Genomic DNA, 27,258 nt, shown 5'->3' on the forward strand with positions numbered 1-27,258 from the left:
AAATTGTAGCTGATCATTCATTCTACCTTCTGTTCAGGCAGGTCCCATAACACCCAGGACTGAGAACTAGGGAATGGGGAGAGAAGGATAGAGGAATAAGGGAGAAATCAGAAGTCAGGCCAGGGAACTTTGGACTTGTTTGATGTAGTACCAGGTTCTCAAGTGAGGTAGTCATCAGAAAGGGCAATATTTAGGATTCCACTTTGTCATTGGCAAGTATGCAATTTTCAGTTGATTCTTTTTTGTCCCACAACACATTGATTCAACTCCCCCACCCTGGGCACAGAGAGTGTATCATTACCTTAGCCACACATAATCAGAAAGGTTCACTTGCTTGGAAACGCAAGCAGTTTTTACCTAAATTAAACAAAAGCTTCTTGATATCCAGGCCATTGATTTCCTTCTATTAGTATGGATCTTTCAAAGTTGATGGCAGTTAGCCACCAGAACCCAAAAAAAAAAAAACCCTTAACTTTGCACTGTATAAGGTTCAGATGGAAGAACCACTTATTTTTCAGTCCTGAGACCTGTTGCTTAGATACATGGCAAACATTTTACTAGCCACTGTTTCCTACTCCAGGTTCCCAAAAGAGTGCAGGAAATTGGTGAACTGTACTTGTCATATACTCTAGTCACTCATAAATTGTAACTGCTGCAGAGTGTGATGATCAGAATAAACAAACAGAAAGAATAATAAGGTGCACCAGATAATCACTGGTGACCTCAGCAATTTTATTAACAAATTTATTTCCCTAATTGGGTAATGCATCTCAGTGCTTGACTCATGGGCATTGTAATAGGTTTCCACACTGCAGAAGAATTAATTAGGACTGTTTGCTCTTTGTTCCATATTTACACTTATCCCCAGTCATGTAAACATTGTACTGGGCTTCTTGGGTCCTCCAGGTTCCCCTCTTCTGACTCCCCACCCCACCCCACCCCACCCCCAATAAATAAATAAAAAATAGAAAGCCTAGAGGGAGGTTCAACATCAGTGACTCCTCTTCATGTGCATTTCACCTCTACCGGCAGCTCCATTTCATGGTCAAATCCATTTGGTCAGAATCTGGCAGAGTCAATTCTTCCAGTAGGTATTTGGAAATCAGTAGAGACCCTTCTCTCCATGGGAAAAAATGAAGAACTTGGGATTTGGTTGTCTGTTCAAAACCTGAGTACAAAGCTGGCAAGGTGGGCAGAAGTGTTCTGCTTTATCTTGTCCCATCTGAAATGCTTCTTTAGGAAAGTAAGAAGCATCTACTAGTTCTGCCTGCCCTTGGAGAGAGAAGCCCACATGAATGAAAAACCATGGCCTCTTGAGCTCACTCTTCTAGGCTTCTTCAAGTAAGGTTTTAGTTTGTTTTTATTGTTTCTTTTTCCTCTCTCTCTCTCTCTCTTTCTCTCTTTCTCTCTCTCTCTGCTTCATAGCTTGTGAGGACTGCAGCAGCAAGAAAGCATTAATTTTTTTCTAATGAAAATATCCCTGACTCTGACTGTAATGCTGGTCATTAACTCATGCTACATGCCCCCCCCAAGCATACTCCCAAGTACCATTTTATAGTAACAGTTCAGTCTACAATGATCAGCATTAGCTCAAGATGTCAGGGTATGTGGAATTACCTCCAGAGCTGGTTTCTTTAGCAGCTGTGAATATAGCTTGCCATTTAGAAAAATGTTTTTTGAACATAGATATGATTTTTACAAAGACATCAAAGGTATCCTAACTACTACTATAGGTCTTTTTGTAGATTACCTCTGGGAAGTCCATATGTGTCTAACAACTCTCATTCTCCCTATTGGATATTCTGCAGGATCTGGATAAGGTTTTCTAGGCCAAAAATAAAGCCAGGATCTGGTCCATCATGGGTGGTGTGCTCATTCCAGGAGCCTTTGTATGTTGTGTGAGCAAAGTCAATCATCCTAATGTCAACTTTAGCAAGATTGTCAGAAGAGCTGCCCCGGGCTGACTGCAGATCCTGATGGGGACCACCTGAGGTACTTTCTGGAAGGTCTTGTCCATCATAGACGATGAGGAGTGAACTAGAGTAGAAGCGGTAGGAACTCTGGCTCCTGATGACAGAGAGGAGGGCCTGGAGCTGGCGCTGGATGGGTCCTAGGAGCTCTGTCCGGAGGTGAGTTCCATTGTGCAGAAACTGATAGAGGGCTTGTCTGAACCCTTCGACTGATAGTTTTCTCCCATAGTACTTGTCTTTGCAGAGGAAGTGCTTCTTATCAACTTGATAAACCTTATATTTAAAAAGAAAAAAAGGTAAAATGTGAAGAAAAAAATTACATCTGCTACAGTCACCACGTCATAAGCTAACATAATACAGAAGCAGCTTTCCAGGAGACACCAGGCAATAATGGCCGAAATGAATGGGAAGATGATTTCTTATCTAGTGCAAGTATAGCTTTTACATTTTAAAATGCTTTCTGAGCAAACCTTTAGTAAGAATCCAAGGTCTAAAGATCCTTCACCCTACAGAAGTGACCCTCCATCTACAAGGAAAAGTTTTGGTTCTCTTTTCTTATGAATTTCCAGTGTCAGCCTCATGATTTAAATCCTGGCTTCTGGCCCTCTTCAATTCAAATATTAGCAAACCCAAGCTAGAAAGCTTTAGTAGAAATCTGAAATTACAGCCAGTGGCCTTGGAAAGTCAACTAGATTAAAATTCTCCCAACAAAGTTTATAGAGTATTTTCTCTGCAGATTCTGAGGAAACAGAAATGGCTCTTGGGGTAGAGTGGAGGTAGCTCTAGTGTAGAGTTTTCAGGCAGACAATCAAACTGTGGGGGACAGGGCGAGGGAGGGAGGGAGGTTCACAGCAGCTCAGTGGGGCTGGTGGCTTCTCTCCTCTCCTTGGCATCAGCTCCTCTCTCCTATCACGTTTTGGCCACCAGAAAGGAGCAGATGGGAAAGTGATGCTGATGGGGTGCGGGGGTGGGGTGAGGGGTCAGTGCTCTTTGAATTCTTTTTTTAAATCTTTTTTTTTAATATTTATTTTAATTATTTATTCCCTTTTGTTGCCCTTGTTGTTTTATTGTTATAGTTATTATTGTTGGATAGGACAGAGAGAAATGGAGAGAGATGGGGAAGACAGAGAGGAGGAGAGAAAGATAGACACCTGCAGACCTGCTTCACTGCTTGTGAAGCGACTCCCCTGCAGGTGGGGAGCCAGGGTTCGAACCGGGATCCTTATGCCGGTCCTTGTGCTTTGCGCCACCTGCGCTTAACCCGCTGCGCTACAGCCTGACTCCCTCTCTTTGAATTCTTATAAGCCCCATTTCATTTAGATGGCATAGGCAGCAGCAGAGGCTGAACAGAGGCCAGTAACTGCCATGGCAACAGAATCTGGCACACCTCTGCCTGGCGCACACCTGGGAGGGCCTGAGACAGCATCTCAGGTCTTTCTTGCCTTCAGATTATATGATATGTTTATGGAGAACCAGAGCTGAGAAAAAAGCAGAAAGAGATGATAGACTTGGTGTCACCTTTGATGGGCTGCTAAATTAGCTGTCATAAAGACATGATGGGCATCACTTTCTAAATAAATCAGATCAATTTCAGAAAGTTTGAGGTCTGGAGAGAGATTCCATTTACACCACAAATCATCACACTCCATTCTCTTGAGGACTGCATTTCAAGCCTTCCAAGGGACATCTGTGCAACAAATTTATAGACTCAACTTCCAGCTTCAAGGGGTGGCAGTTTCAATTAAGGAAAGCTATAACATTTACCGTCAAATCGGTGTCTGATTTTGCTTTGAGTAGACAGACTATAAGAACAAATGGATGGAAAAGGTTTATTTCCTCCTGTTTTACTGCAGCCGCACTGGAGCCGCAGAAATGAAGCGTGCCCTCCCGTGCAATGAAAAAGACTAGCCATCCCTTTGCCTGGCCTAGCAGATTGTGACCTTTCCAGTCTGTAGCTGAAAGGAGCAGGAAAGGTGGAGAAAGAAGGAGTGACTAGTAAGAATTCAAAGAGCAGACTGCCTTGCAGCCTCTGAGGAGTGGCTTCAGCCTGGGAGTAGTGGGATCATGCATGTGCGGGGCGGGGTTTGGTGTAGTGCTCAGCAGGCAGAGTGCTTTGGCTTTCCTGGCACCACAGGGTCAGGGGACACCAAGGACAGACAAGGGAAACTCCATGGATGGTGGGTGATGCTTTGATCTCTCTCCCATAAAATGTAAAATTAAAAAATCCTGGGGTGGGGAGGCAGCTCAGTAGCAGAGCATGTATACCAGGTTCCGGATTCAATCTTCTATACCACACTGAAAATAGAAAAGGCAGGAGGATGTGGGAGGAAAAGACCCCACATGAGAAGAATTTCCTTGAGGCGTAGGTGGTGGTGGTCCCCCAGAGAAAAGGGTCAGAGTGGACACCTTTTCTTCCTGGTATTTTTTTTATTGGTGATTTAAAAGATTATAAGGTAATAGAGGTATAGGTCCACACCACTCCCACCACCAGAGTTCTGTTGTCCACACCTCACAATGATAACCATCATAGTTCTCCCAAAGTCTTAGATATGGGTTGACTTTTTTTCCCAAGTTCATGTGTTTCGATTGCTCTCTCTCTCTTTTGTTAACTTTAACTTTTTTATATTTTAATTAATTTAAATTTAATTAATTAATTAATTATTGGATAGAGAGAGAGAAATTGACAGGGGAGGGTAAGATAGAGAGGGAGAAAGCTAGAGAGACACCTGCAGCCCTGCTTCACCACTTGTGAAGCTTTCCCCCTGCAGATGGGGACCAGGGCTCGAACCCAAGCCCTTGCTCACTGTAAGGTGAGTGCTTAACCAGGTGTGTCACCACCTAGACAGGTGTTTCAACTTTTTATGTTCCACATATCAGTGAAACCATCTGGTAGTTGTCTTTCATTTCTTTCCTTACTTCACACACAGTCACTGCCAGTTTCATCCATTTTGTCCAAAGGATAGGATAGGATAGGATACATCTCATAGCTTCTTTTTCTTCTTTTTTGTATTTATTAAAACTCAAAATGAGTAAATTTTTTTTTGCCTCCAGAGTTACTGCTAGGTCTCAGTGCCTGCACTATGAATCCACTGCTCCTGGAGGCAGTTTTTTCCCTTTTGTTGCCTTAGTTGTTTATCATTCTTGTTTATCATCATCATTGTTGTTGGATAGGACAGAGAGAAATCGAGAGAGGATGGGAAGACGGGGGAGAGAAAGATGGACACCTGTAGACCTGCTTCACCACTTGTAAAGTAACTCCCCTGCAGGTGGGGAAATGAGTAATTTTTACCCTAGTCTTAAAGGCTTCCCCCCTCCTTCTTACTCTATCAAACTGTTCTTCATAGGATTCTTTTCTTTTCAAGATATTTTAAACCTTTTAATCAGGAAAATGAAAAGGCACACACCAGAGAAGCATGTGGGCTATTTGGAGGCTGATGCCTGGTGAGCCCTTCTCACCTCCATGGAGGTGCCGAGGCTCCAGCCTCCCAGCCCCCCAGGCCCTCAGCCCAGTGCAGGTGCTGGCACCCACCTACCTGCATGCCGCAGATGCGCACACCCAGGCAGGCCGAGGTGCTCTGCGCACACTTCCTCATGTGCCGGGCCTTCTTCTCCTCGGATGCGTCATCCCCATGCTGACGGGTACCCATCTTGAGGTCCAGGATGCAGGGACGCTTGTACTGTGACACCAAGTTTTCCAACAACAGGAACCCTGGTCACGCTGAGTTAAGGGAGGCAGTGATCACCTGCTGAAGCTGGCTGCTGAGCCCTTACTCTGGGCACCTGTTCTCCCCTCCTGCTTTCTTTCATTACAGAGCTCTCATAGCTATTAGGAATTCAAGGTATTAACTTTGCAGGCTGCCTTAATAAGTCCATTTATTTAGGGGGAGTTTATGCGAGAGCTCTTTTCCTTTTTCTTTTTGCTCTGAGGTTGAGATTTAAATGTATGTGTGAAATCCCTGGTAGGCCATACCCAATTTAGATCTTATGGTGGAAAATCATAAGGCTAAAACCTCCAGTCGGCTGAATGGGGCAGTACCTTTTGGGAGAAGGGTTGATGTTGGCTTCGGAGATGAGTTGCAGGAATATTAATTTCAGTGGAGTAATTATCCTGCAAAAGTTTCTTAGGGATTAAGGTTGCAGATGTGTCTTGGTAAATACTGTGAAACCAGCCACCCATTTGTAGGGAGGGGCCTGGTGGTGACAAAAGGGCCTTTCAGGGGGTCGGGTGGTGGCGCAGTGGGTTAAGCGCATGTGGCGCAAAGCGCAGGGACCGCGTAAGGATCCCGGTTCCAGCCCCCGGCTCCCCACCTGCAGGGGAGTCGCTTCACAGGTGGTGAAGCAGGTCTGCAGGTGTCTATCTTTCTCTCCCCTTCTCTGTTTTCCCCACCTCTCTCCATTTCTCTCTGTCCTATCCAACAACGAATTGCATCAACAAGGGCAATAATAATAACCACAACGAAGCTACAACAAGGGCAACAAAAGGGGGGAAAAAAATGGCCTCCAGGAGCAGTGGATTCATGGTGCAGGCACCGAGCCCAGCAATAACCCTGGAGGAGGAAAAAAAAAAAAAAGGGCCTTTCAAGCCTAAATTTGCTTGTTGAGAATGTCCGCCTTAAAGGAAAGGAAGGGAAGGGATGGGAAGATGCCTTCCCTAAGAGCCCACCTCACCTCTTGAAAATGTCCCTAAGGGAGGAGTTATAGCCCTTCTCACTCCCTCAACTCCACAGGCAGAGGTCTGAAAGGAGAGAAGGGAGGGTGGAGGAGGATGGAGTATGGGGACCACCTTCAGTCCTCTGAACCCCCTGTACCCTCTGTATGGCATGGCAGTCATATCGACCTGCCTGAAACCCCCACCACCCCCTAGCTCAGCTAGGGGTCTTTACTGCTCAGGTGGCAGAGTTGCAGCTCTCTGTCCAGTCTGATGCACCACACTGTACACTGCAGTCATCCTCTGGGGACATCTGCTTGCTCCTAGGTACCCAGGTTTCAGGGCTGATAGGGACAGAAAGTGTCAGGCTTTTTCTCCCAACCCAGACCTCCTGTGTGCACACACACACACCATGTCCATGTTACCTCCCCTTGCTCCCCGCTATCTCCTGGTGGGTACTCAGTGTAGGTAAGGATACGATGCAGCTTGTTCTTGGGGTATTCAGCACACAGGCGGGTTAGGTGGGCCTGGTGGCAATGCAGGCCCCAGGGGTTAAAGCTGCTGCTCTCTGCCTGGGCCTGGTTCTTCTCAGCATCTTCCACCAGAGATAAGACTTGGCTGCTGAGGCAGAACTCAGACCTCAGGAGCGACTTCGCCGGGCTGTGGGAGAAGGAAGCAGGACAGTCAGGACAGCAGTCATTAATGCTGGGGGAGAGGTGCTTGTCCCTGTGATTGAGTGGGCTCTCCTGGGCTGGACCCTGAGACTCCTTGGGATGCTCACAGAGTACCCTTTCGGCTCAGCGCAGCCTGGGACCATGCTCCTGGGGTGTCAGCTGTTAGTGGGGTGTGTCCTGTCAACACCTTCTTGAGAGGGTCACAGGTCCTAGTGCACCCTCTCTCCTGCCCTCTGCCTCTTGTCTTCTTCATCTGTGAAAGGTAGGTAATGCACCACTTCCTGACGTCAAGCCAGGAGGCTTAATTAGATTCACAGTGTTCCTTGGGGAAGGGAGGCACTTTCATTGTATTAGCTCCCTTTTGTTTCCCATAAATGTTAAAAAAATTTCCAGGGATCCTTTTCATCGGAGAAAGGTCAGCTAACATGAGCAGAGGTTTAGGGAACCTCTCCAGGGACCTCGGTTGCCCTGAGCCACTTGTGAATCAGAGGCCCCAGTGGGTGCTGACCCCTGTCCTCATCCTGCTCCCACCTCCAGGAAAGATGGTCTCAGAGACATTAGCTACCCTCTCCCTTTGCATCAACTCTTCTGGGGTTTCTGCTCTACACTTGTGCCCCCAGAGACACTTAATAGCCTCAGTGAAACAGGTATCTGATTAAACAAATACATCCTGAATGCCTGCTCTGAGAGGAAACATACTGGAGTCCTAGAATACTCTCTCCTTTATTTAGTGACACTGGTTATTCTAGACAGAGCCACCCAAGGTTGATATTTCTCATTTTCTCTGCTCTGGCCCCAAAGGGGAGCTACTGGCCCTGGTGCAGGTGGGAGCACTACCCATCCCTGGCCCGGTTCCTGTTCTGCCAAGTGGCCCTCACCTCTCCTTGAGCGAGTGTGCCAGCTGTGCATGCTGCCACTGGGCGAGGGGGTTGGTGCTGCCACTGTTACTGGCGGTCTGCTGGAGTGTCTGCCATATCGCCACTGTGGACTCTCTGGAGACCTGGAAGGGCCCCTGGCTCTTCGTTAGTGGGTTGGCAACCAGGCTGATGTGGCCGAAGCTGTCTTTCCGGAGGTGCACGGTGATGGTGCCTGCAGAGCACATGTGGGAGAAGCCAGATGGAGATTACCTGAGTGGGCACATGGCAGGGGGTGACATGCCGTAGGCCTCTGGCTTACTGGCCCTGGTTACCGCCCTTCCTTCCTCTCTCCAGGGAGAGCAGTGGGGCTGGTCCTCATTCGCTGATTCTGTCCTGTTACAGAATGAGCCAACACTGTGGAGACTGCAGAGAATAGCCATAGGCTGATCTTGGCATGGCCTCTGCTCTACCACATGTCTTTTCCTGTTCTGCTTTAAACAAAGCCAGCCCTGAGGCTGGGAGGTGGCCCAGCAGGGAGAGTGTGGCCTTATCATGCCTCTGGTATCCCATGGGGATCACCAGGGGTACCAAGGGAACTGCATGGATGATGGAGCAGTGCTTTGATGTCTTCCCTCCTCCTCCCAAAAATATAGACTGAAACAAAGATTGGAGGGTGTGGGGAGATAGCATAACGGTTATGCAAAGAGACTCTCATGCCTGAGGCTTCAAAATCCAACGTTCAATTCCTCCAAGGTAAACCAGAGCTGAGCATTGCTCTGATAAACAAACAAAAAAGGCTGGGAGGTGACTCAGCGGTATGGACATGTGCAAGAACCTGGGTTCATTCCCAGCAGCACATGAAAAATAAGGGTCCAGGGAAATAGCATGGTGGTTTATGCAACAGATTTTTTTATGCCTGAGGCATCAGAGATCCCAGATTCAGTTCTTGGTATCACTGTAAGCCAGAGCTGAGCAGTGCTCTGGTTAAATACAAAAATCAAGCAAACAAATAAAGGCAGTTATGTATACTTTGTTGTTGAAATTCTAGTTCCTCTGTTCATGGTCACATGTCCCAACAGTACCCAAACTTGGGATCCCTTAGAGTGATAGCCAGGGAAGTAGGGCCCCATCCCATTCCCATTCCTCCTTCTCCTTGCCTCATTCTACTCCCTCTGTATCTGTTATTATTATTATTTTTGCCTCCAGGGTTATTGCTAGGGCTTGGTGCCTGCACTATGAATCCACTGCTCCTGGAGGCTTATTCCCCCACCCCCGCTTTTGTTGCCCTTGTTGTTATTGTTGTTGATATTGCTGTTGTTGTTGGATAGGACAGAAAAATCAAGAGAGGACAAGAAGACAGAGGAGGAGAGAAAGACACCTGCAGACCTGCTTCACTGCTTGTGAAGCGCGCTTCCCCCCCCCCCCCCCCGCAGGTGGGGAGCTGGGGACTTGAACCAGGATCCTTACGCCTATCCTTGTGCTTTACACCATGTGCGCTTAACCCACTGCACTACCACCCGGCCCCCTGTATCTGTCCTTTTACCTGTATCTGCCCAGCGTTTCTGGAATCTTTCCTCTACCAGCTTTCTGGGGCTCAGGACATGGCACCCTCCCCCAATCTCTGCTTCATTTCCTTTGGTTAGATTCACAACACATGGAGATTATTGTGGAGCATGGTTCTGTGTATAACAGCAGACTGGTGAGATTTCCCCAACTGCTAGTACCTCATAAGGGCTGCTGCTCCACTCACTGGATGTTCAAGTGATGGGTGTGAGCAGGCCCTGTGGGCCAGTGTGCTAATTGGGCTTCTCCTCTGGGCCACTGGCCAGGCTGGGCAATTGACCCTGGCTCACACATTAGTGACTCTGTGGTCACCCTCTGGTGGCATAGCCAGGCTCTCTTCTGTGGAGCTTGGCAGCCAGTGGGTGCCCAGCTGCATCAGAGTTCTGGGGAGGAATGAACACTATTCCTGGTAGTGACACAGAAGATAGTCACACAAATGATTCTGTGACATCTTTAGAATCCATGGTTCCCTGCTCCTCTGCAGCTGAAGCCATGAGCTATTTGCTCCCTCCCAGGCCACCCCACCTCCATCTGACTTCATCTGACTTTCTCCCAGGGATTCTGGTAGGCTGGTTAGTGGGGTGCATTGGTAGGAGACGGGGAGTTTGCAGTATTTATCCCATTGGCTTCCTGCTGCAGTATGCCTCTACCATACCTGTGCTCCCCTGTGACTCTGTCTTGCTGGGTCAATTCTGGCCTTCTGCTTAAATCTGGTTAAAACTTTCTAGTGATCTATGACGCTGGTCATTAGGTGCCTTTATGATGCCCAACTGGTTCCTTTTCTTTCCTTTTTTGCTACCAGGATTGTCACTGGGGCTCCTGCCTATATAATTACACTGTTCCTGCGCCTGAAAGTCATCTGTGTGCCTCTCTCCCCATAAAAGAGAAGAGACAGATAGAGAAAGAGAGACATCACAGCACTATTACAGTGCTTGTGAATCTTTCCCTGTGCTGGTATGCTCATGTGTTGGCTGGAGTCTCAAACCTGGGCCTTTGTGCGGGATACAGGGTGCATTCTACGGGCTGGATGATCTCATCAACCCAGTTAATTTTTCTTTCCTTTTTTTTTTTTACAGTTTTTTTTAACATTTATTTTTTTAAAGTATATATTTTATTTTTGAGAGAGATGCAGAGAGAAAGACACAAAGAGGAACACCAGTGCACTGCACAGCTCTGGTTTATTGTGGTACGGGGATTGAACCTGGGACTTCAAAGCCTCAGGCATGATTGTGTCTTTGCATAACCACTATGCTATCTACTCCCACCCTTCTTTCCTTTTTCTTCTCTTTTCTTTTTAGTAAAGACAGAGAAGGGAGAGAGAGAGAGAGAGAGAGAGAGAGAGAGAGAGAGAGAAAGGGAACGGGGCCAGGTGGTGGCACACCTGGTTGAGCACACATGTTACAGTGTGCAAGGACCCAGGTTAGAGCCCTTGGCCCCCACCTGTAGGGCGAAACCTTCACAAATGGTGAAGCAGGGTTGCAGGTATCTCTCTGTCTCTCTCCCTCTCTATCACCCCCTTCCCTCTCAATTTCTGACTGTCTCTATCCAGCATATAAATAAAGATTTAAAAAAATTTAAAAGAGAGAGAGAGAGGTTCCACAGCATTAAAGCTTCCTTTAGTGTGGTGGGGGCCGGGCTTGAACCTGGGTCATGCACATGTCAGAGGAGCACACTATCCAAGTGAGCTATTTCATTGACCCTCTTATTTAAAGAAATCTCTCTCTCCCTCCCCCCTCCCTCCTAACCTTTCACTCTCTTTTTCAAGAAATTTATTTATTTATTTGTTAAGTTATGGTAGAGAGGAAAGCGAGAGAGAACCAAAGCATCACTCTGGCACATACAATTCTGTGAACTGAACTCAGAATCTCTTAATTTTTAAGTCTTTTTAAGTCACTTTTTAAGTGCAGGAGCACTGACCACCCTTCCTCCCACCACCATCACTATTTCTTTAATCCAGCATGAACTTTGCAAACAGATCCTTACATTATTCTCTCCACTTAGACCTCTTTGGACACATTACTCATTCTTTGCTGGGACCCTGACTGAGAGTGGGCACAGGCTGTGTGTGCCCACATCTCCTGGGGTTTTGATTTCCTCCCTTAGCCACTTGGCTAACTTCTCAGTGTAAGTGGCAGTTTCTGCTGAGCCAGCAGGCCAGGGAGCTGATGTCCCTGCTTGCATCCTACCTGGTTCTTGGGGTGTTGGGTACAGACACTCAATTTCAAGGTTGCTCTGTAACTCAGTGAGTTGCTCTTCTGGGCTGCCTATGCCTAGCTCAGTGGTCTCCCTGGGCCAGTCCTGTCATCTCAGATTCCCAGTGCCCTAATTTTCTAGCCTGGGAGTGACATTCAGTTCTAAAAGCTCCTAAAAAAAAAAAAAGCATCCTGGGCCCTGGCATCTTGTGAGCTAATAATGGAACTACTAATAATACTGTCCGAGAATCTGGCATCATTTTTCCCTGAGCCCCCCAGCACGCAGCCCTCAGCTGGATCTCCCAGAGCTGCTCCATGTGTGAGCAGAGGGCTGAAGGCTGTCTGGGAGATGACCCCAAAGGCAGCCTACCCTGCCTGGTCTTTACACCTATTGTTTGCAGCATCACCTGTGTTTTCTTTTCCTCTAGAGTCACAGCCCCTAAGGCAGCTGACTGGAGTCCTTGAGGCTCAGAGAGCTTGCATCCCTCACCCAAGGTCACACAGCTGGTAAGGGCAGAGCTGGGAGAAGGCCACACCACATGCAGCTATGGAAAAACAGGCTGTGACGTGGAGTCGGGGACTGTCCCAGGAGACTCAGTGTGGTCACACTGTGTTTACCCGTATGTAGAGGAGGAACACTCCTGCTGTGTCCCTGTCATATTTGTTCTGGCCACTCTAGCTGTGGAGATGAACAGAGCTGTTCTGGGCCTCCACCCCATGGGGGATAAGAAGGATGAAACTCTCAGAAGGCCAAGGACATGGTGTTTACCATCTAGCCCTGTTTCCTCGGGCACAAGGGTGACTGTGCTTGTCCCAGGGAGGAGGGTCACCCCAGCACAGATTCTCCAGCTGCTTGGAGAATCTGGAATGCAGGCCAAGGTGCCACTAGTGGCCACCTAACCTTTTCCACCGTGAGGCTCTAATGACAGGTCTGCCAGAAACCCTGATCTTAGGGACTCCTGGGCCTGGGAGGCCTGCCTGGAGGAACAAGAAACCAGACCTTCATCTACTTCTCCAGGCTCCAGCTCTTGTCTGACTGCATCAGTTCTGAGTGTCTAAATAAATGGAAGCAAGTTGAGGTGCAAATAACCCAAAACCAATAAAGTCTAAAAGTCATTTCTATTTCTCATATTGTTAGAGCTACACAACCAGCCATGTCCCTGCCCTCTCACTCAGTCTTCCTTGTATCTCTGACTAGCTGTGTATAGTCTCCATCTATCTATCTCCACCCCCCTTCCTTCCCTCCCTCCCTCACACACCTCGCTGGCTCAGCCCAACCCTTCTCCCTGAAGCGTGGGGCCCAGAACAAAGCCTCCTTGCACACAGTCTCAATCTTGAATTGCCTGCCTTTGGCAGGAGCAGCACACCAATGGAATCCAGACTCTCTGGCCTGACCTCCAGCTTGCCCTGTGTGTTAGGTCCATGGAGACCAGGCTTTAGGGGCCCATGGATTCCAAGCTGCCCCCACCTAGCCAGGAGAGTGTGTGTATGTGGGGGTCTTTTCCCCAACTTCCCCTCCCCCTGCACCAGCCAGTCCTCCCCCAGCGCCCCAATCTGCCACCTTGTCTGGGCAGATGAGAGTGCTTACTGCCATGATTGACATGCCCAGAGCATCTCAGCAATTTCAGTTTGGCTGAGCAGCTTCCTCAGTCTTGTGAATATTCTGTCATGTATTTATTTTTAAGCTCATGAGAGCATTTATTCACTACTGTCTGTAATATGAGTCTGGCCCATCTGTAACTAATTGGACCTAGAGGTATGTTCTGGCTAGCCCAAAGCCGATATGCACACTTGGAGGCAGAAGGATGCAGTCCCAAGACACTGTTGTGCCCAAGGAGCCCAGCAAAAGGCCCCAGATGAGTTCCTGGCTTGGGGAGACTGCCCTTGGTAGTTGTGTTCCTGCCTGTCACTAGCTCAGTAGTCCTGAGTGACTCGCCCTATCCTCACTGGGCTTGAGCAGCCCTAGCACTGGCTCTGTGGGGTCCCACTCCTCAGTGGCAGGGGCTGGTGGAAGGGCTCTGGGGCTTAGAGCCCATATTGGGCACCAGCCCTGTGAGCTGGGTGACCCAGCTCTGTCTCTCATTGTGGCCCCGAACCAGTCAGGTAGCCTCTCTGTGCCTCAGTCTCCTCACTTGGGGTTAACCGTAGCCACCTCATAGTGTTGTGGTGATGTGAGTTAGTACATAGAGTCTACTTAGAGCTGTGTCCAGCCTTTTCTTTGCCAGGGAAATGAGAAGCCTGCTTTCATCTGGGAGCTTGAGGGTTTGGGTCCTGTACCTTTTTTCTAGCAACTCCTTAGGCGAAAATTTATGTAGGTGGTCCCTTGATTGTGGCCAGAGAGTGAATCAGCATTTCTACTTCATGAGAACCTCATGCTTGGGCCCTGCAGCCCTAGGGCCCTGCCTCACAATCACCAGGCCCTGTGGTCTTACTGGAGGAGTATCATTGAGTCCCCCCTGGCTCCACTCCACCCTGCCCTGTTTGGAAACACTTTCTCTTAAGTGATGCATGAAGGCAGAGGCTGAAGCATGTAGCTCTGACACCTCCACTGAGTTAATCTATCAAGTGAGCAGAGCCCCAAGGCAGGTGGCACCAAACTCGAGAGAGAAGCAGGGCAGGGGAGGGGTCTGGACAGCAGACCCATGTCCAGAGGTGCCTAAGAGTGATGCCAGCCTGCCTCCCCTACGGATGGGGCATGTGTGGGAAGAATGGGGTGCCAGAGTCAGAACAGCTGCTTCTGCTTTCCCATAGCTGCCCTTCCAGTCTGTCTCAGCTCCAGACACTGAAAGAGCATGAGACTGCTGTGGGCAGGGGCCACCCCACCTAAGGTCCTGTTGCCCCTTTGCTGGGTTGAGTTTGGTTTCAGAATGACAGACATTAATTCCGGTAGGTGCCTTGACAAGATGGGCAGTGACCCACCATCGATAAGCAGCTCTAGTTTGCAGTCCCCGGAGGCCACGGGAGGCTGAGCAGGCTGCACACCAACTGTCTGTCTCTGTCTTTCAGTGTGTGACACTCATTGGTCTTGTCATGGACTCTCAGGAGGCCCTGACAGGCTGGAGTTGAAGATTTGCCCAGGGCTCAAGGTCTTGGGCCCCTACTAGTGAGTCTTAATCTAGATCATGATAAATACGGATTCCTGACTTCTGGCCTCAGAGATTCATGGATGGAGAATCCAGCCTGGGGACCTGCGTTTCAAAACACACGCACACACACACACACACAAATGCACACTGCATTCTGGTGAAGCTGGGCAATTCCAGATTGCTCTTTGAAACACACTGGTGTAGAAAGGCTCTGTCCTTCGCAGTCATCTTGATTATTCAAATGCAAGTGAATTCTTACAGAGATGTTATCATGGCCTGCACTGCTCATAGTTGGGCAATGAGGGCAGAGGCTTTTAGTCAGACATCTATAGTTCTTTAAAGCAGGTGATTCTGCGGAGCACTCATCCTGGTAGGGGGCTGATGGTTGGCAGAGGCAGGCCCTGTGACCCTCACTGAATGCTGGGTATAGGCAAAACAGTCCTCTCCTTGGACTCTAGTGCCCCACCTGCAGGTTTCTTACGTGCATATGCGATCTAGTGCATGCATACCTTCCCAGCCACAACAGGAGGGCAGTCTGTCCCTTGACTCTGTCTGTCCTGGATGAGGGCAGGCATTCATATTCCATGCCCTGGCCCAGGCCTAGGCCCAGACCACACCTTTAGGTGCCCAGAGAGAGTTGAAGGAAGCCTCTACCAGCTCTGGCCTTGGAAGCCAGCCCTAGCACTCTTGAAGCACAAACCAGGATACCCCACCAGGGTGGGGTAGGGATGCCAAATGGCATTCTGGATCTGGAGGCTTGAAGAGTTTAGGTGAAGGGCAGCGTGGCTGTGGGAGAGGGGCACAACTCTAAGGCAGCTCTTGCACACACCCACAGCACAGGAAGAAGCATGAAGAAAGGCGGGCGTTAGTGTGGCCGCCCGCTCTGGGCACTCACCTTTGTACTGGGGGGTGAACTGCTTCATGGCCAGTGGCAGGGACTCGTAGAACTTCTGCTCTTGGGAGATGAGGGGCTTGCAGATGGTATGCTCATCGTACTTCAGCACACTCAGGTGCCCCCCGACCTGGTGCAGGAAGGGCTCCAGTTCCACGGCCGCCACTGCGGCGTCCCTGGCGTCCATGCCACCCTGAACAACCATGGCAAAGGGTGCCCTGCAGAGCCGGGCAAAGCAGTTCTGAGGTAGAGGAGTGGCCCTCACTGAGGCAGGCTGTCAGTGGTCCTATGGCGCTATTGCGGCAGGCTGGTCTCCCAGGCCTGGGCTCTTGGCTGGGACTCTGGAAAGCAAAGGGAGGAGGTGAGGAGGGGGGGGGGAGGAGGTGGCAGGCCTCCTTGGGGCAGTGGGGGTGGGGGTGGGGGTGCTTGGCAGTACCTGTTGTCCCCAGTCACTCCCCACAGTGGTTAAACAAGATAGCACGACTTCTGCAATAATCTGTTATAAGACACTGAGAACTGTCATTGCCTCCGGGGACCAGGGCTGAGAGGGACACTTTTCACTCAGTACTGTTTTGTACCTTTTGGATTTAAATATTAGAGCCTCGAAACAATTCATTAGTATCCACAGCTGAGTTCCCAGTGTGCAGAGGGTGAGTCTAGATAACCCATGCTGCGTTCAGCCTCTGGGAACATTGATCCCAGGCCCAACTGGAAGAGAGCAGGGTTTCTGTCACTTGGGGCTTGCAGGGGCTTGCAGGGGCTTGGGGTGAGGGGAACAAGAGGCTTTGTATGACAACATTGTGCACCACCAGTTCATACCACATCTGCTCTGCATTGCTGCTGTGTAGCCTTGGGGAAGTACTAAAGCTCTCTGGGCCTCAGTTCCCCCAACTTTACAATAGGAAAATAATGAGTCACAGAGTTACAGACAGAACTGAAGTCAGTGACAATGTTAACCCAGGGGCCAGAGCTAAGAGCATAATAAACATGATGTATCGCATTGTTCCCAGCATTATTACTGGTATGTCCCCAGGAGCCCTGGGAAAGTCAGGCTGTCAGTACTACTTTGCAGATATAGAAAGCTGGGCCTGAAACGTCTTGATGTGGGCTGAGGGCCAAGGGAGAGGCATCAGTTAAGAGGGGCCCCCTCATTTCTTGGCCTGCACCTGCCTTCACTTTCAGCTTCAGGCAGTCGCTGGAGTTTGGAACTGCAAACAGCAGACACACTGCAGACAGCCACTGAAGGTGTCCTGCCTTTGTGCCAGGAGAGTGCTGGGGAGACTCTGTGAGGAGAGGCTCTTCTGGCTTTATTTGTTCCATCCCAGAGAACATTCCTGCAGTGGTGCCCGTCACTACCAAGTTATTAATACCCTCTCCTCTGCAGGACTCCTGGCTGAGGATGTGCCTGGGCTGGGCATAGCAGGCGTGGTTAACTCTCTAGTGCCCTTCAGCTGTGGTCATGGGGATGGCACACTGTCTCCTTGTACAGCAGTGCCTGTTTGTTCAAGTCTTGCCACCCACCTGTACCTCTAGCATGAGGTGGCACTGAGAGCTTCAGCCTGGCCCACTCACTCCCCACACATGGGCCTCTCCCATGTACATTAATTAATTTTGCCACCAGGATTTTGCTGGGACTTTATGCCTGACTGATTCCACCACTCCTAGTGTTTTTTTTTTCCCCTTCTTTTTTTCTTTCCCTTAGATAAAAGGTAGAAGACAAAGAGACAGAGAAAGAAGAACAGATATCACAGCACTGCTGTACTGCTCATTAAGCTTTCCCTTTGCAAGGTGCTTCCTTGTGGTGACGTGGGGGATGGAACAAGGGTCAAGTGTACTCTCTGCTGGGTGAGCTATCTCCCAGGCCCTCAGACTGCCTCTTTAAAATGAACAGGTGATATCTTCTGCCTGGTGTGTGTTTCCTTTGCTGGAAACACACAGGGGGAGGTGTCTGAGAGCTGTCTGCATGTCTGCAGCATGATGGAAGGTTAGGGTTCAAGTTTCTGGAAGCTGATGATGAGGATAGATGTGCCTGAGACAGCAGACAAGACTTCTGCACAGCTCAGCTCTGAGACCTGCCCCAGGAGTGCTGGGGGGAGGGAGGCACTGATTTGTGGAGGGGCCTCAGCAGTGACCCAGGGGTGGGTTGCTCCCTCTGGTCGAGACTTCAAAGGGGATAGCACAGTGCAAGCCTGGCCCTGCTGCAATATGGTGGTGATGAGAAGGCAGCAGGGACACTGAGGAGGCTGTGTCCTTGCCTTGCACATAGCGCTCATGTGTTGGCCTCAGCCAACTGATTGACTCACTGGGAGGGGGAGGCAAAAGCACTTGGTAATAAGAGGATAATCAGGCTATAAAATTCTTTTATAGCCTAGAAGGCACCAAGAAGGCACTCCTAGAAGGCACAAAGGCCCCGTTGCTCATACACAGACCTCCCCAGGCCCAGCATGAATGAGCTAGGTCTTGCCCATGTGCCTGGTGACACTTCAGGCTGGCTCCTGGGCTTGGCTTCCTCACCTCCCCAGCAACATCTACTCAAGGAGCTCAAAGACAAGGATGGCACTTGGAGTGATGTGTGGGGAGGAGCTGATTACAAATGGAAACAAGTGCACAGTGCTCCAGTGTTGTGAGTACTTCACACAGACTGACCCCTTTAAGCCTGATGACTAGCCCATGAGGTATTGTATAGGTTAGACTGAGGCCCAGGAAGATCAAGTAACTGACCTGTGTACACCCAGCTAATAGAAGCAGAGTAGGGATTTGGGCTCAGGCACATGAGCCCAGGACATGGTTACCAGGCTGTGGAGGAGGGAGAAGGCTGTTTTATCTACTTTGAGTGCCAGAGGAGGATGGAAAGGAGTTGCCTGTGTGTCACTGGTTGCACCGGGAAAGGAAGCCAGGTTTTGTCACTCTTTGGTTTTTCTCCATCTGTTCCCAAGTGTCGCCTGGCCTTCCAGCCCACTCACCCCAGAGACAGCAGTATATGCCCTGGTGGTGGTGGTGGTGGTGGTGGTGGTGGTGGTGGTGGTGGTGGTGGTGGTGGTGGTGGTGGTGGTGGTGGTGGTGGCTTCATACTTCTGTATACACCATCACCTGACAGGCAGATGCTCTCAGGAGCCCTGGCTGTAGTTGCTCAGGGAACGCAGAGTGAGGCAGAAGGACCCTCATCCTCCTGTCCTGGGCTTTGGGTGGGCTGGTGTGAATGTGTGTCTGCAGAGTAACAGGCCTGTGCTTTAGAGAGAGCCACACTCCACTGCTGGGAAATAGAGCCTCCTGCTCTCAGGGGTCATCTTCAGGTGTCAAGTGATGTCTGGGTGCCTCCAGCAGACCAGCTGGTGGGAAAGGGTAGAAGGGGATGCATGGGGTGTGGCTTCAGCACCTGGGCATCTGCCTGAGCTGGACAGGTGGACTTTACTTCTCCTCAGGGAAATGCTCAGTGCCTTTTCTCAGTACTGATGGTGACACTGGATTCCCAAGGAAGCCAAGACTTTCTCTCTTGTCATCTTTGTGTACAATTCCAGCTATTTAGGATACAACTAGGGATGGCCTCTATTCTTCTACTGTGACCCATGCCACCACTATGGAAGTCCCAAATAAATAACTCAAGTTGATGGGCCTTTCTCAGTCCAGACCTCCTTTTTGCCATGGGTAGGATTTCTGTCACAGCATGGATATTTCTATCAATGCCTCTATGCCCTGTTGTATTTTCTAAGTGTTCAGGGAAAGAGGTCAGGAGCCCAAGCCCATTTTAGGCATTCCCACCAACTTGTTAAGGCCCTGCGGATGAGCTGGGTGACTGCTCTGACACTTGATTTACCACCTTCCCACCGTCATAGTTTTGTGAGGCTCAGATGACAACACACTCGGAACTCCTCTGTGGAGTCTTCTTTTCATGTGTCTCCACCACCACTCAAGGCTTATCACTGTCTGGGTTATTCTTGGGTTTGACTCCTATGACTTATCCTGGGTGCTGGGAAGTCAGGGGAGGTGTTTGACTGAGGCAGGACCCAGTTCCCCTCTGACACACTTACTGTAATACCCTGGACTTCCTTCACTGCTCTGGAGGGGACAGCTGTCCTCTCTCCATCCCATACCTCCACACCCAGCACCCTGGCTCAGCATCCTTTCTTGGTCTTCCTGAGGCAGGGAGAGAGAATGTAGGGAGCAGGAGGTCATAACTGCACAGGTGAAAACCCTTCTCTCTCAGAAATAGTGGATACATGGGTCTAGGTTCTCCTATGTCCTTTTGCCTTGTCAGTGGGTCTGTCTTGAATCACATAACCCTGGGTCTCATTACAGGAGACTGAAGGGCTAATATCTCTGTTGGGGCCTGGTCATTGAGCTGGTTGGGAAATGAAGCCCTGGGCTGTCCTGTCAGTGCAAACCCTGCTCTGTGGGACCCCTGAGTGACAGCTAGCCTGCCCCCGGTGTTCTGGATACTCCCTGTCTGAAAGGACAGTCACAGGCATCAGGGCCTGTGGCTGTGTTTAGCAGTCAGAGTGGGGCCAGAGGACAATACCAGTGATGCCAGGCATAATGACAGAGGTCAGCCGTCAAGCCTGGGGAGTGAGGATGTCATGGCTCACTGCTGCTGGCTTTGCTTTGTGCACACAGCCTGCAAGACACTCTGCTAAGCCCAAGCAGGCTGAAATTTACAGGAGGTAAACCTCCTTTAGAACTCACCACTCCTAGTGGGGGAGATAACATAGTGATTATGCAAAGAAACTCTCATGCCTGAGGCTTCAAAATCCCAGATACAAGCCCCTGCATCACTATAAACCAGTGCTAAACTGGTAACAAACAAACAGACAAGTCACCACTCTCAGAGAATGGAGGGGGAACTACCAGTTAAACTGGGACTCTATAAGTCAGAGATGATATTTTATTAAAACCTGTCAGTTCCTCATGTCAGGACACTGGCCATTGGGGTGGGGGGGGCTGTTTACAGGCTCAGCTGACCCTTGGACAACACAGGCTTGGATTACATGTGCCCACTGCTCTGCTTGTAAGTAGAAGATACAAACTTAGACTATTGAGCATCATAGTATGGGGCATTTTGTCTTACGATTTTCTTTTCTAAAATAAAAAAAGTAATTTATCTATTGAGAGAGGGAGAGAAAAAGGTGGAGGGACTAGAGTACCACTCTAATCACATTCAGATTCAGGATTTGAACTTGAGGCCTCAAGTTTGCAAGGTATGTCTTCTACCTGCTGAAAACATCACCTCAGCTGCTCTCTTAGGATTTTCTCATACAAAATGTATGCCAGTCAACTGTGTTACTGATAAAGCCAATAGCAGGTGATCAACAGTTAAGGCTTTTGGTTGACATTGCACATGGATTTTTAAGCATATGAGGAACTGGCTACTCCTTCTGCCACCCCTCCTCTTCCCCAGTATTCCAGAACCAGCTATCTCTGAGGTTATCTGTGGGGACCTGATGTTGCCGTTGGATGGTAAGTGTGGCCATGTGACACAAGTGAATAAGGGTGGTGGGAGGTTTCAGAGAAAATAGCCCCTCATAGTTTTTTTTTCCCCTGGCATGATGACCTTGAAGCACAGTCACTCTGACTGATAATGTGTTCTGGACATGCAGAAAATAGAAAAATGCATCTCCGCCACACTGGGTGTGTGAGATTGAGGGTAGTTTATAAAGAAGCACACACAATCCAGTTCATCCTTATGTTGCCAAGTCACAGCCTAGTGCTCTGGATGGAGCCCTTACATTGCAAGTGACTTTGCTGGGGTTATACTTGAGTCAGGCACCCAACCCTTCCTTGCATCACTTACCCTCGTACTATAACAGACTCAGCTACTGAGCACCCCCCTGTGAGCCCCTGGCTTTGCCATCACTGTCTGCTTCTCAGAACATGCTTCTCAGATGGCGCAAAGTTAAAGAGCTTCCCTGGGGTGCAGGATTCATGAACACCAGAGCTGGGATCAGCCAGTCTGTCTGTTTGAAAGCCAGTCCATTCTGCCTCTGGGCACTCTCCCTCAGGACTCCTGGGACACAGGCCCAGCTCTCAGGTCCTGTTCAAGGTCCTGCCCTGCTGAGTGCTGCAGTAGTGGACTATCAGAAATGGGAGGCTGCGGGAGATTGCACCTGTTGGGTGGGGTGGACACCAGTCCAGGGGCAGCAGAGTCCACTGAGGGGCTTGGCTGAGTGGGTTGTGTGTGTAGGTGAAGGAGAACTGCCCGGGCCTAGCTCAGACCAGAAACCACAAGCACCATCTGCAGACTGGAGGAGTTATACCCCAGTGCAGAATTGTTCCTCAGAGGTATGCAAACTCCGGTGATTACCAAAATACAAATTCATTTAAAGGCATTATTGACTACTTAGTAGTTTTTATCATCATCCATTTCCTCAACCACCAGACAGTAAAAGTGTAATGAGCATCGAAGGGGGAAAAAATCATGCTGAAAAATGAATCTTAGCTGAAAAGATTAGAGAGATACCACTGAGGTGCAGGTGGTATGAGGGGCCTGGGAAGGTGTCTGAGAGCTGAGTGGGTGCAGTCCTGGGTGAGCGTGTGTGGGGAGCACTGGGGAAGAGTGAGGATGGGGGCTGTGTAGGCAGGAAAAGGCAGCTGTAGCTCTGGCCCTCCATGCAACTCGCAGGAGGGGCAGTCAGGCCACCAGGGGAGCCTGTCTGGTTCTCCCTCTAGGTGGGGAGGAGGGACCGCCTGAGATCACTGAGGTGTGGAAGTACTCAGGACTATATCCTAGTAAATCTGAGGTGGGAAGTGTTCTGTGGAGGAGATAATTAAGAAACAGCTTGTAGCCAAAAGAAGACTGCAATAGGAAACATTGTCAGGCTGCAGATTCAGAAGTAACATGCTTTATGGCCTGCCCTCTCTCCTCCGCAGCTCTAATGTACACTCTGTGGGCCTCTCAGAGCTAGAGGTTTGCTACAGTACCAGTCAATGCCTTTGCAATGCCCAAGGGAACATTCTTTTAATCTATTAGAGATGAGAGGACCAGAAAACCATTTAAAATCACTTAGATCGTAATGGGCAGGAGGGTTTTGGAGTTTGTCACAGGGTGGAGAGCTGTGTATCATCTGGGGTCATACTGGCTGGGAAGGCACAAGATAATTTTCTGGGTGGACAAAAAAAATCAAGTTTTGGGGGTCGGGTAGTAGCACATCGGGTTAAGCACACGTGGTGCCAAGTGCAAGGACCGGCATAAGGATCCCGGTTCGAGCCCTCAGCTCCCCACCTATAAGGTGTCTTTTCATAAGCAGTGAAGCAGGTCTGCAGGTGTCTATCTTTCTCTCCCCCTCTGTCTTTCCCTCCTCTCTCGATTTCTCTCTGTCCTATCCAACAGCAACAACATCAATAACAATAATATCCACAGCAATGATAAAACAACAAGGGCAACAAAAAGGAAAAAAAAAAAAAGCCTCTAGGAGCAGTGGATTCATAATGCAGGCACCAAGCCCCAGCAATAACCCTGGAGGAAAAAAAAAACCAGTTAAGTTTTAAAGATCTATTTTAGGAATGACTCTAGGGCTATAGGATAGTGTGTGCTCCTGCTTGTATGGCCCCTAGCCCCTGTGAGATCAACACAGATGCAGGGGGTCCTCACACATCACCTGCCTAGCCATCGTTAAAATATGGGCTTTGGAAGCCATCCATTTCCCAAGCATGGCTGGCTTTTCAGAGCCATAGAGTAATACTTCATATTCCTCAGTTGCAGGAATCTATTTCAGGACTGATTTTATCCTTTGAGAGCAGATTCCTCCCCCCCCCCCTTCTTAACATTTAAAATCTCCCAACACTCCTCCAGCTTGAGGACCAAATGCGATTTTAATACAGCGATTATTAGTTTAGAAGCCCTTCAGCCACTGACAAATGTCCTTAGCAGTGCCAGCAGTGTTCTGAGCTTGCTGTCACAGCGGGAGATGCATGGGGCCAAGATGACTCAAGAAGCCTAGCGCCTCTGAGAGGGCTGCTGTGGGGAGACAGAAGCCTCAGTCTTGTCCTGAGCATGTGGGTCCAAGGACACCCTTGGTCTCACACTGCCAGCTACACCCAGACCTGAACATTTCTGACCTGATACCCTCCCCTACTCTAAGTAGTATGACCAGCCATCAGCCTCACACAAAAGGCCTGTGAGCCAGAAAATAGCAGAAGTTCTTTCTCCCAGAAACAGGTGAATGAGGAAGAGAGAAGCACAGAGAGGGGAGACACAACAGCACTGTTCCACCATAGCTCAGGACACTTCCCCTTTTGCATGATGCTCCCATGTGGTAGCCTGGGGCCTGGGACTTGGGTCCTAGTGCATGGTAAAGTGTGCATTCTAGTGGTTAACTAGTCACTAGCCTGGCTACTTTCTGGATGCTAGAAGAAACAGCTTTTTAGGTTCCAAGCACATTTCAGTGTGTGGCCCCAGGGCATTGAGGCCACACAGCTGAGCCTTTTCAGGGAGAGGGTTTGCAAGCTTTTCCCCAGCAGAGGGCAGCAGCAGATGTACAAGGACTGCCCAGGGAGAGTTTGTCCATTCAGACCCTATGGCCAGCAAGCTCTTGGCCCAGAGGCCCTTAAAGCCCTAGGGTTTCCAGATCTGTACTCAGACTGCTCAGATCAGTGGTTGAAGTTTCCACTCCTACCCCACTGACTTTTTTAAAATTAAATTTTTATTTATTTATTTATTTATTTATTTGATGAAATAGAGGATGGGGCTCACTGTGCTTAGGAAAAGCAGCTAGCATAAAGTAAGGGGCTGCCCCTGTGGTACTTCCTGTGCCCGTCTCCCACCTCCTGCCAGCTCCCATTGTGGTGCTCTGTGCTCATAAACTTGATTATTGCTCCCTGCGGCTGCTGGAGAACAAGACAGCAACCATGGGGGCTTCTGCAGAGGAGGGGGTTATTCAAAGGTCCAGCTCAGAGCAGGAGCAGGCAGGGAGCTGCTGCAGCCCACAGGATGAGGAGATGTGCTGGGCAAAGGGTAGCGGTGGGGGGTGGGGCCAGAGGGTTCAGGGGCATCCCCGGGGCCACATTCTCTTTGCAGAGGAGATACAGGCTCCAGTAAGACCCTGGTAAGGGCCTGGCTCCGTGGGAGCAGGAAGAGACACAGGAGGGGTGCGGGGTTCTGCCTCAGATCTGTTCCTGTCTCTCTCTGAGCCACAGTTTTCCCAACTGTACTGAGAGCTGTCTGACCCAGCCACAATCTCACCTTCCTGTGGAATGGCCAGGTCACTGGCCAGCATGTCAGTGTCGGGTGGGGGAAACCGGGGCATATGAGTCCCCAAGAAAGACACCTTGAAGACACACTGCCAGTGCACCACTTAGTGGTTCCTGGTCTTAAGAGGCATCCACAGACATGGAGGGGTGGGGTGGCTGGATGTCCTGGGAAGACTTGATGCAGAGGCTCTCATATTGTGAGCAGGGAAGGCTCATATTGTGAGCAGGGATGGTGTCAGGGTTATGTAAGAACTTGCTGAGGAACTTTGAGGGGAGGTTGCTGTGATGATTGCACATTAGTCCCAGATACTTGAGCTTTAGCAAATAAGATAAAGCAAATATGGCAAAATTCAAACAACTGTTTAAATCCAGGTGCAGGATATGCAAATTCTTACAATATATTCTGCTCTGTTTCTTTTTTTTTCCTGTAGGTTTCAAGTTTTTCATAGTAAAAATATAAAATTCAGTTTAAAAATCTTGCAGCTTTTGAAAGACACAGCAACTCATACCCTGTCCATGGGACCTTGCATGAATGTTTGGAGGACTCAGGCAGGGGCAGTGAGCTCCCTGTTACTGACATGCCTCCAGTGCCTGTGGTCAACCACCCCTCTCTGTGGGGACACTGGGCCCATGGGTGCTGGTGTCATCCCAGGCCTGGGCCTGCCCAGCGGAAGGGTGGGGCTACTGGGACAGGACATGCTGTTCCAGGCCAGGGCACTGTTGTCTGCCTTTCCTGGGGCAGCAACTTGTGCTAAGGGTTAAACCCAGCCAGGAGCGGGAACCACTGGCCCCAGTCTCTACACCTGCCCCCACAGCTGCCTCTGCAAATTTCCACTCACTCAGCTCAACCCTCCCCACCTCCACACTAGAGGACCTGGGGACACCTTAGGACGGGGAGGGTTGAGATTACTATGCTGGGGGTGGGGAGGAGAGTGAAGGGACAGGAGCAAATGACAGCATTTCCGTACTACTGATGGTCCAGCCTTCTCTACACACGGGTACACTCAGACAGACACACAGACATACTGGTACTTCCCCAAAGCGGATCCCTACTTAGCCTGGATGGTGATACTATCACTTCCTCTGGCCTCCTCGATATGGTCAGGTCCTGTGGACACAAGCCCTTCTCTCCTTTTACTCCAGCATCAGAAGGGGCTCAGCCTCATGGCATCACTTACCAGGGCCTCCTTCCCAGAGGGTTCATGAGGAATGTGTGCAATTCTAGTGGGGAGAAATCTTCTCTTTCAGTGTCCACCAGCTGCAGGTGTCAGGCAAAGACGTTTCCCAGTGTCCCGTGTGGAGAGCTCACTGTCTATAAAGCACTGAGCGGGCAGGCGGGAGGTCTACCCTGCTGTGGCCTGGGGAGGGAATATCACCTGATCCTCAGGAAGGGCTGGCAGAGGCTGGCATGTCCACTTGTCAGCTGGTGTTTGACTGCCCTGGGGCAGGGCCAGAGGGCCTTGGAAGGGAGAGGAGGAGGAGGGGGAGTGTTCTGGGTCAGCTTAGCTGCCCACATGGATGTCAGACCCTGGTTACCCAGGGCAGGTTGCTGAGGCAAAGCTAAGGGGCAGGTGGTATGCTTCTTCCCCTGGTCTCCTGGTCCCCATACCACCCCATCCCTTTGCCAGTTTGTCCCAGAATATGGCTGCTTGAAAGGCAAGATATTCAATCAGTCATCTCTAAGACAGTCAAGTATTGTTGGAGGTCCTTGTGCCAGAAACCTGCCAGATAGGTGCCTGTTTTCAGGAGATTTACTGTATGTGTGTGTGTGTGTGTGTGTGTGTGTGTGTGTGTGTGTGTGTTACTTAAAGGGCAATTCCAGAACATTGTGAAAAAAACATGGGAGCTGGGGGTCCCTCACTCAGCCTGGGGGGTGGGGGCAGGGAAGGCATCATGGAGGAAGTGATCAGTAGAGATTTGAAAGAGAAATAGGATTACAGGAAGAGTATATGCACAGACCCAGAGGCATTGGGAGACTGGGGCAAGGGAGATGGAAATACTTAGGAGTTACTGGAGTCTTCAGGGAATGGGGACTGTTGGCCCCTGAGGCTGGGAGGCAGTGGACAGTCCTCTCCCATGCTTCTGTCCTTACCTCCCCAGGAAGAACTAACATCTTTATGTCAGGAAGGACAAGGTTTGTGTCCAGAACAGAGTGGATTAAGTTGGATGCCAGGTTTATGAGGCCCCAGGTACTGT

General features: G+C 49.7%; 1 protein-coding gene and 1 long non-coding RNA gene across 2 annotated transcripts in view; one reads left to right on the forward strand and one right to left on the reverse strand.

Annotated features, from left to right (window-relative positions):
* Positions 1–691: 691 nt before the first annotated feature.
* On the reverse strand, positions 692–26,395 carry IP6K3 (inositol hexakisphosphate kinase 3). The gene is made up of 6 exons (XM_007527444.2): positions 26,241–26,395; positions 15,886–16,223; positions 8,171–8,381; positions 7,097–7,278; positions 5,504–5,679; positions 692–2,243 (listed from the first exon to the last, which is right to left on the reverse strand). The coding sequence occupies exons 2-6, from the start codon at positions 16,085–16,087 to the stop codon at positions 1,791–1,793; spliced, it is 1,224 nt and encodes a 407-aa protein (XP_007527506.1). The 5' UTR covers positions 16,088–16,223; positions 26,241–26,395; the 3' UTR covers positions 692–1,790.
* LOC132538072 (uncharacterized) overlaps positions 17,317–27,258 on the forward strand; it is a 35,396-nt gene continuing 25,454 nt past the window's right edge. The window contains exon 1 of the long non-coding RNA XR_009549486.1: positions 17,317–17,773. This is a non-coding gene — a long non-coding RNA (uncharacterized LOC132538072). The remainder of the gene's footprint in view (positions 17,774–27,258) is intronic.

This window comes from Erinaceus europaeus, chromosome 4 (assembly GCF_950295315.1).
Source record: "Erinaceus europaeus chromosome 4, mEriEur2.1, whole genome shotgun sequence".
NCBI classification, from domain to species: domain Eukaryota; kingdom Metazoa; phylum Chordata; class Mammalia; order Eulipotyphla; family Erinaceidae; genus Erinaceus; species Erinaceus europaeus.

Excerpts from the sequence above, each read along its gene's own strand:
- IP6K3 (XM_007527444.2), bottom strand. The coding sequence starts at position 16,087 with ATGGTTGTTCAGGGTGGCATGGACGCCAGGGACGCCGCAGTGGCGGCC. Across the intron at positions 8,382-15,885 it reads GTTCACCCCCCAGTACAAAG|GCACCATCACCGTGCACCTC; the intron begins GTGAGTGCCCAG and ends TGTGCTCTGCAG. Across the intron at positions 2,244-5,503 it reads TGCGCATCTGCGGCATGCAG|GTTTATCAAGTTGATAAGAA; the intron begins GTAGGTGGGTGC and ends TTTAAATATAAG.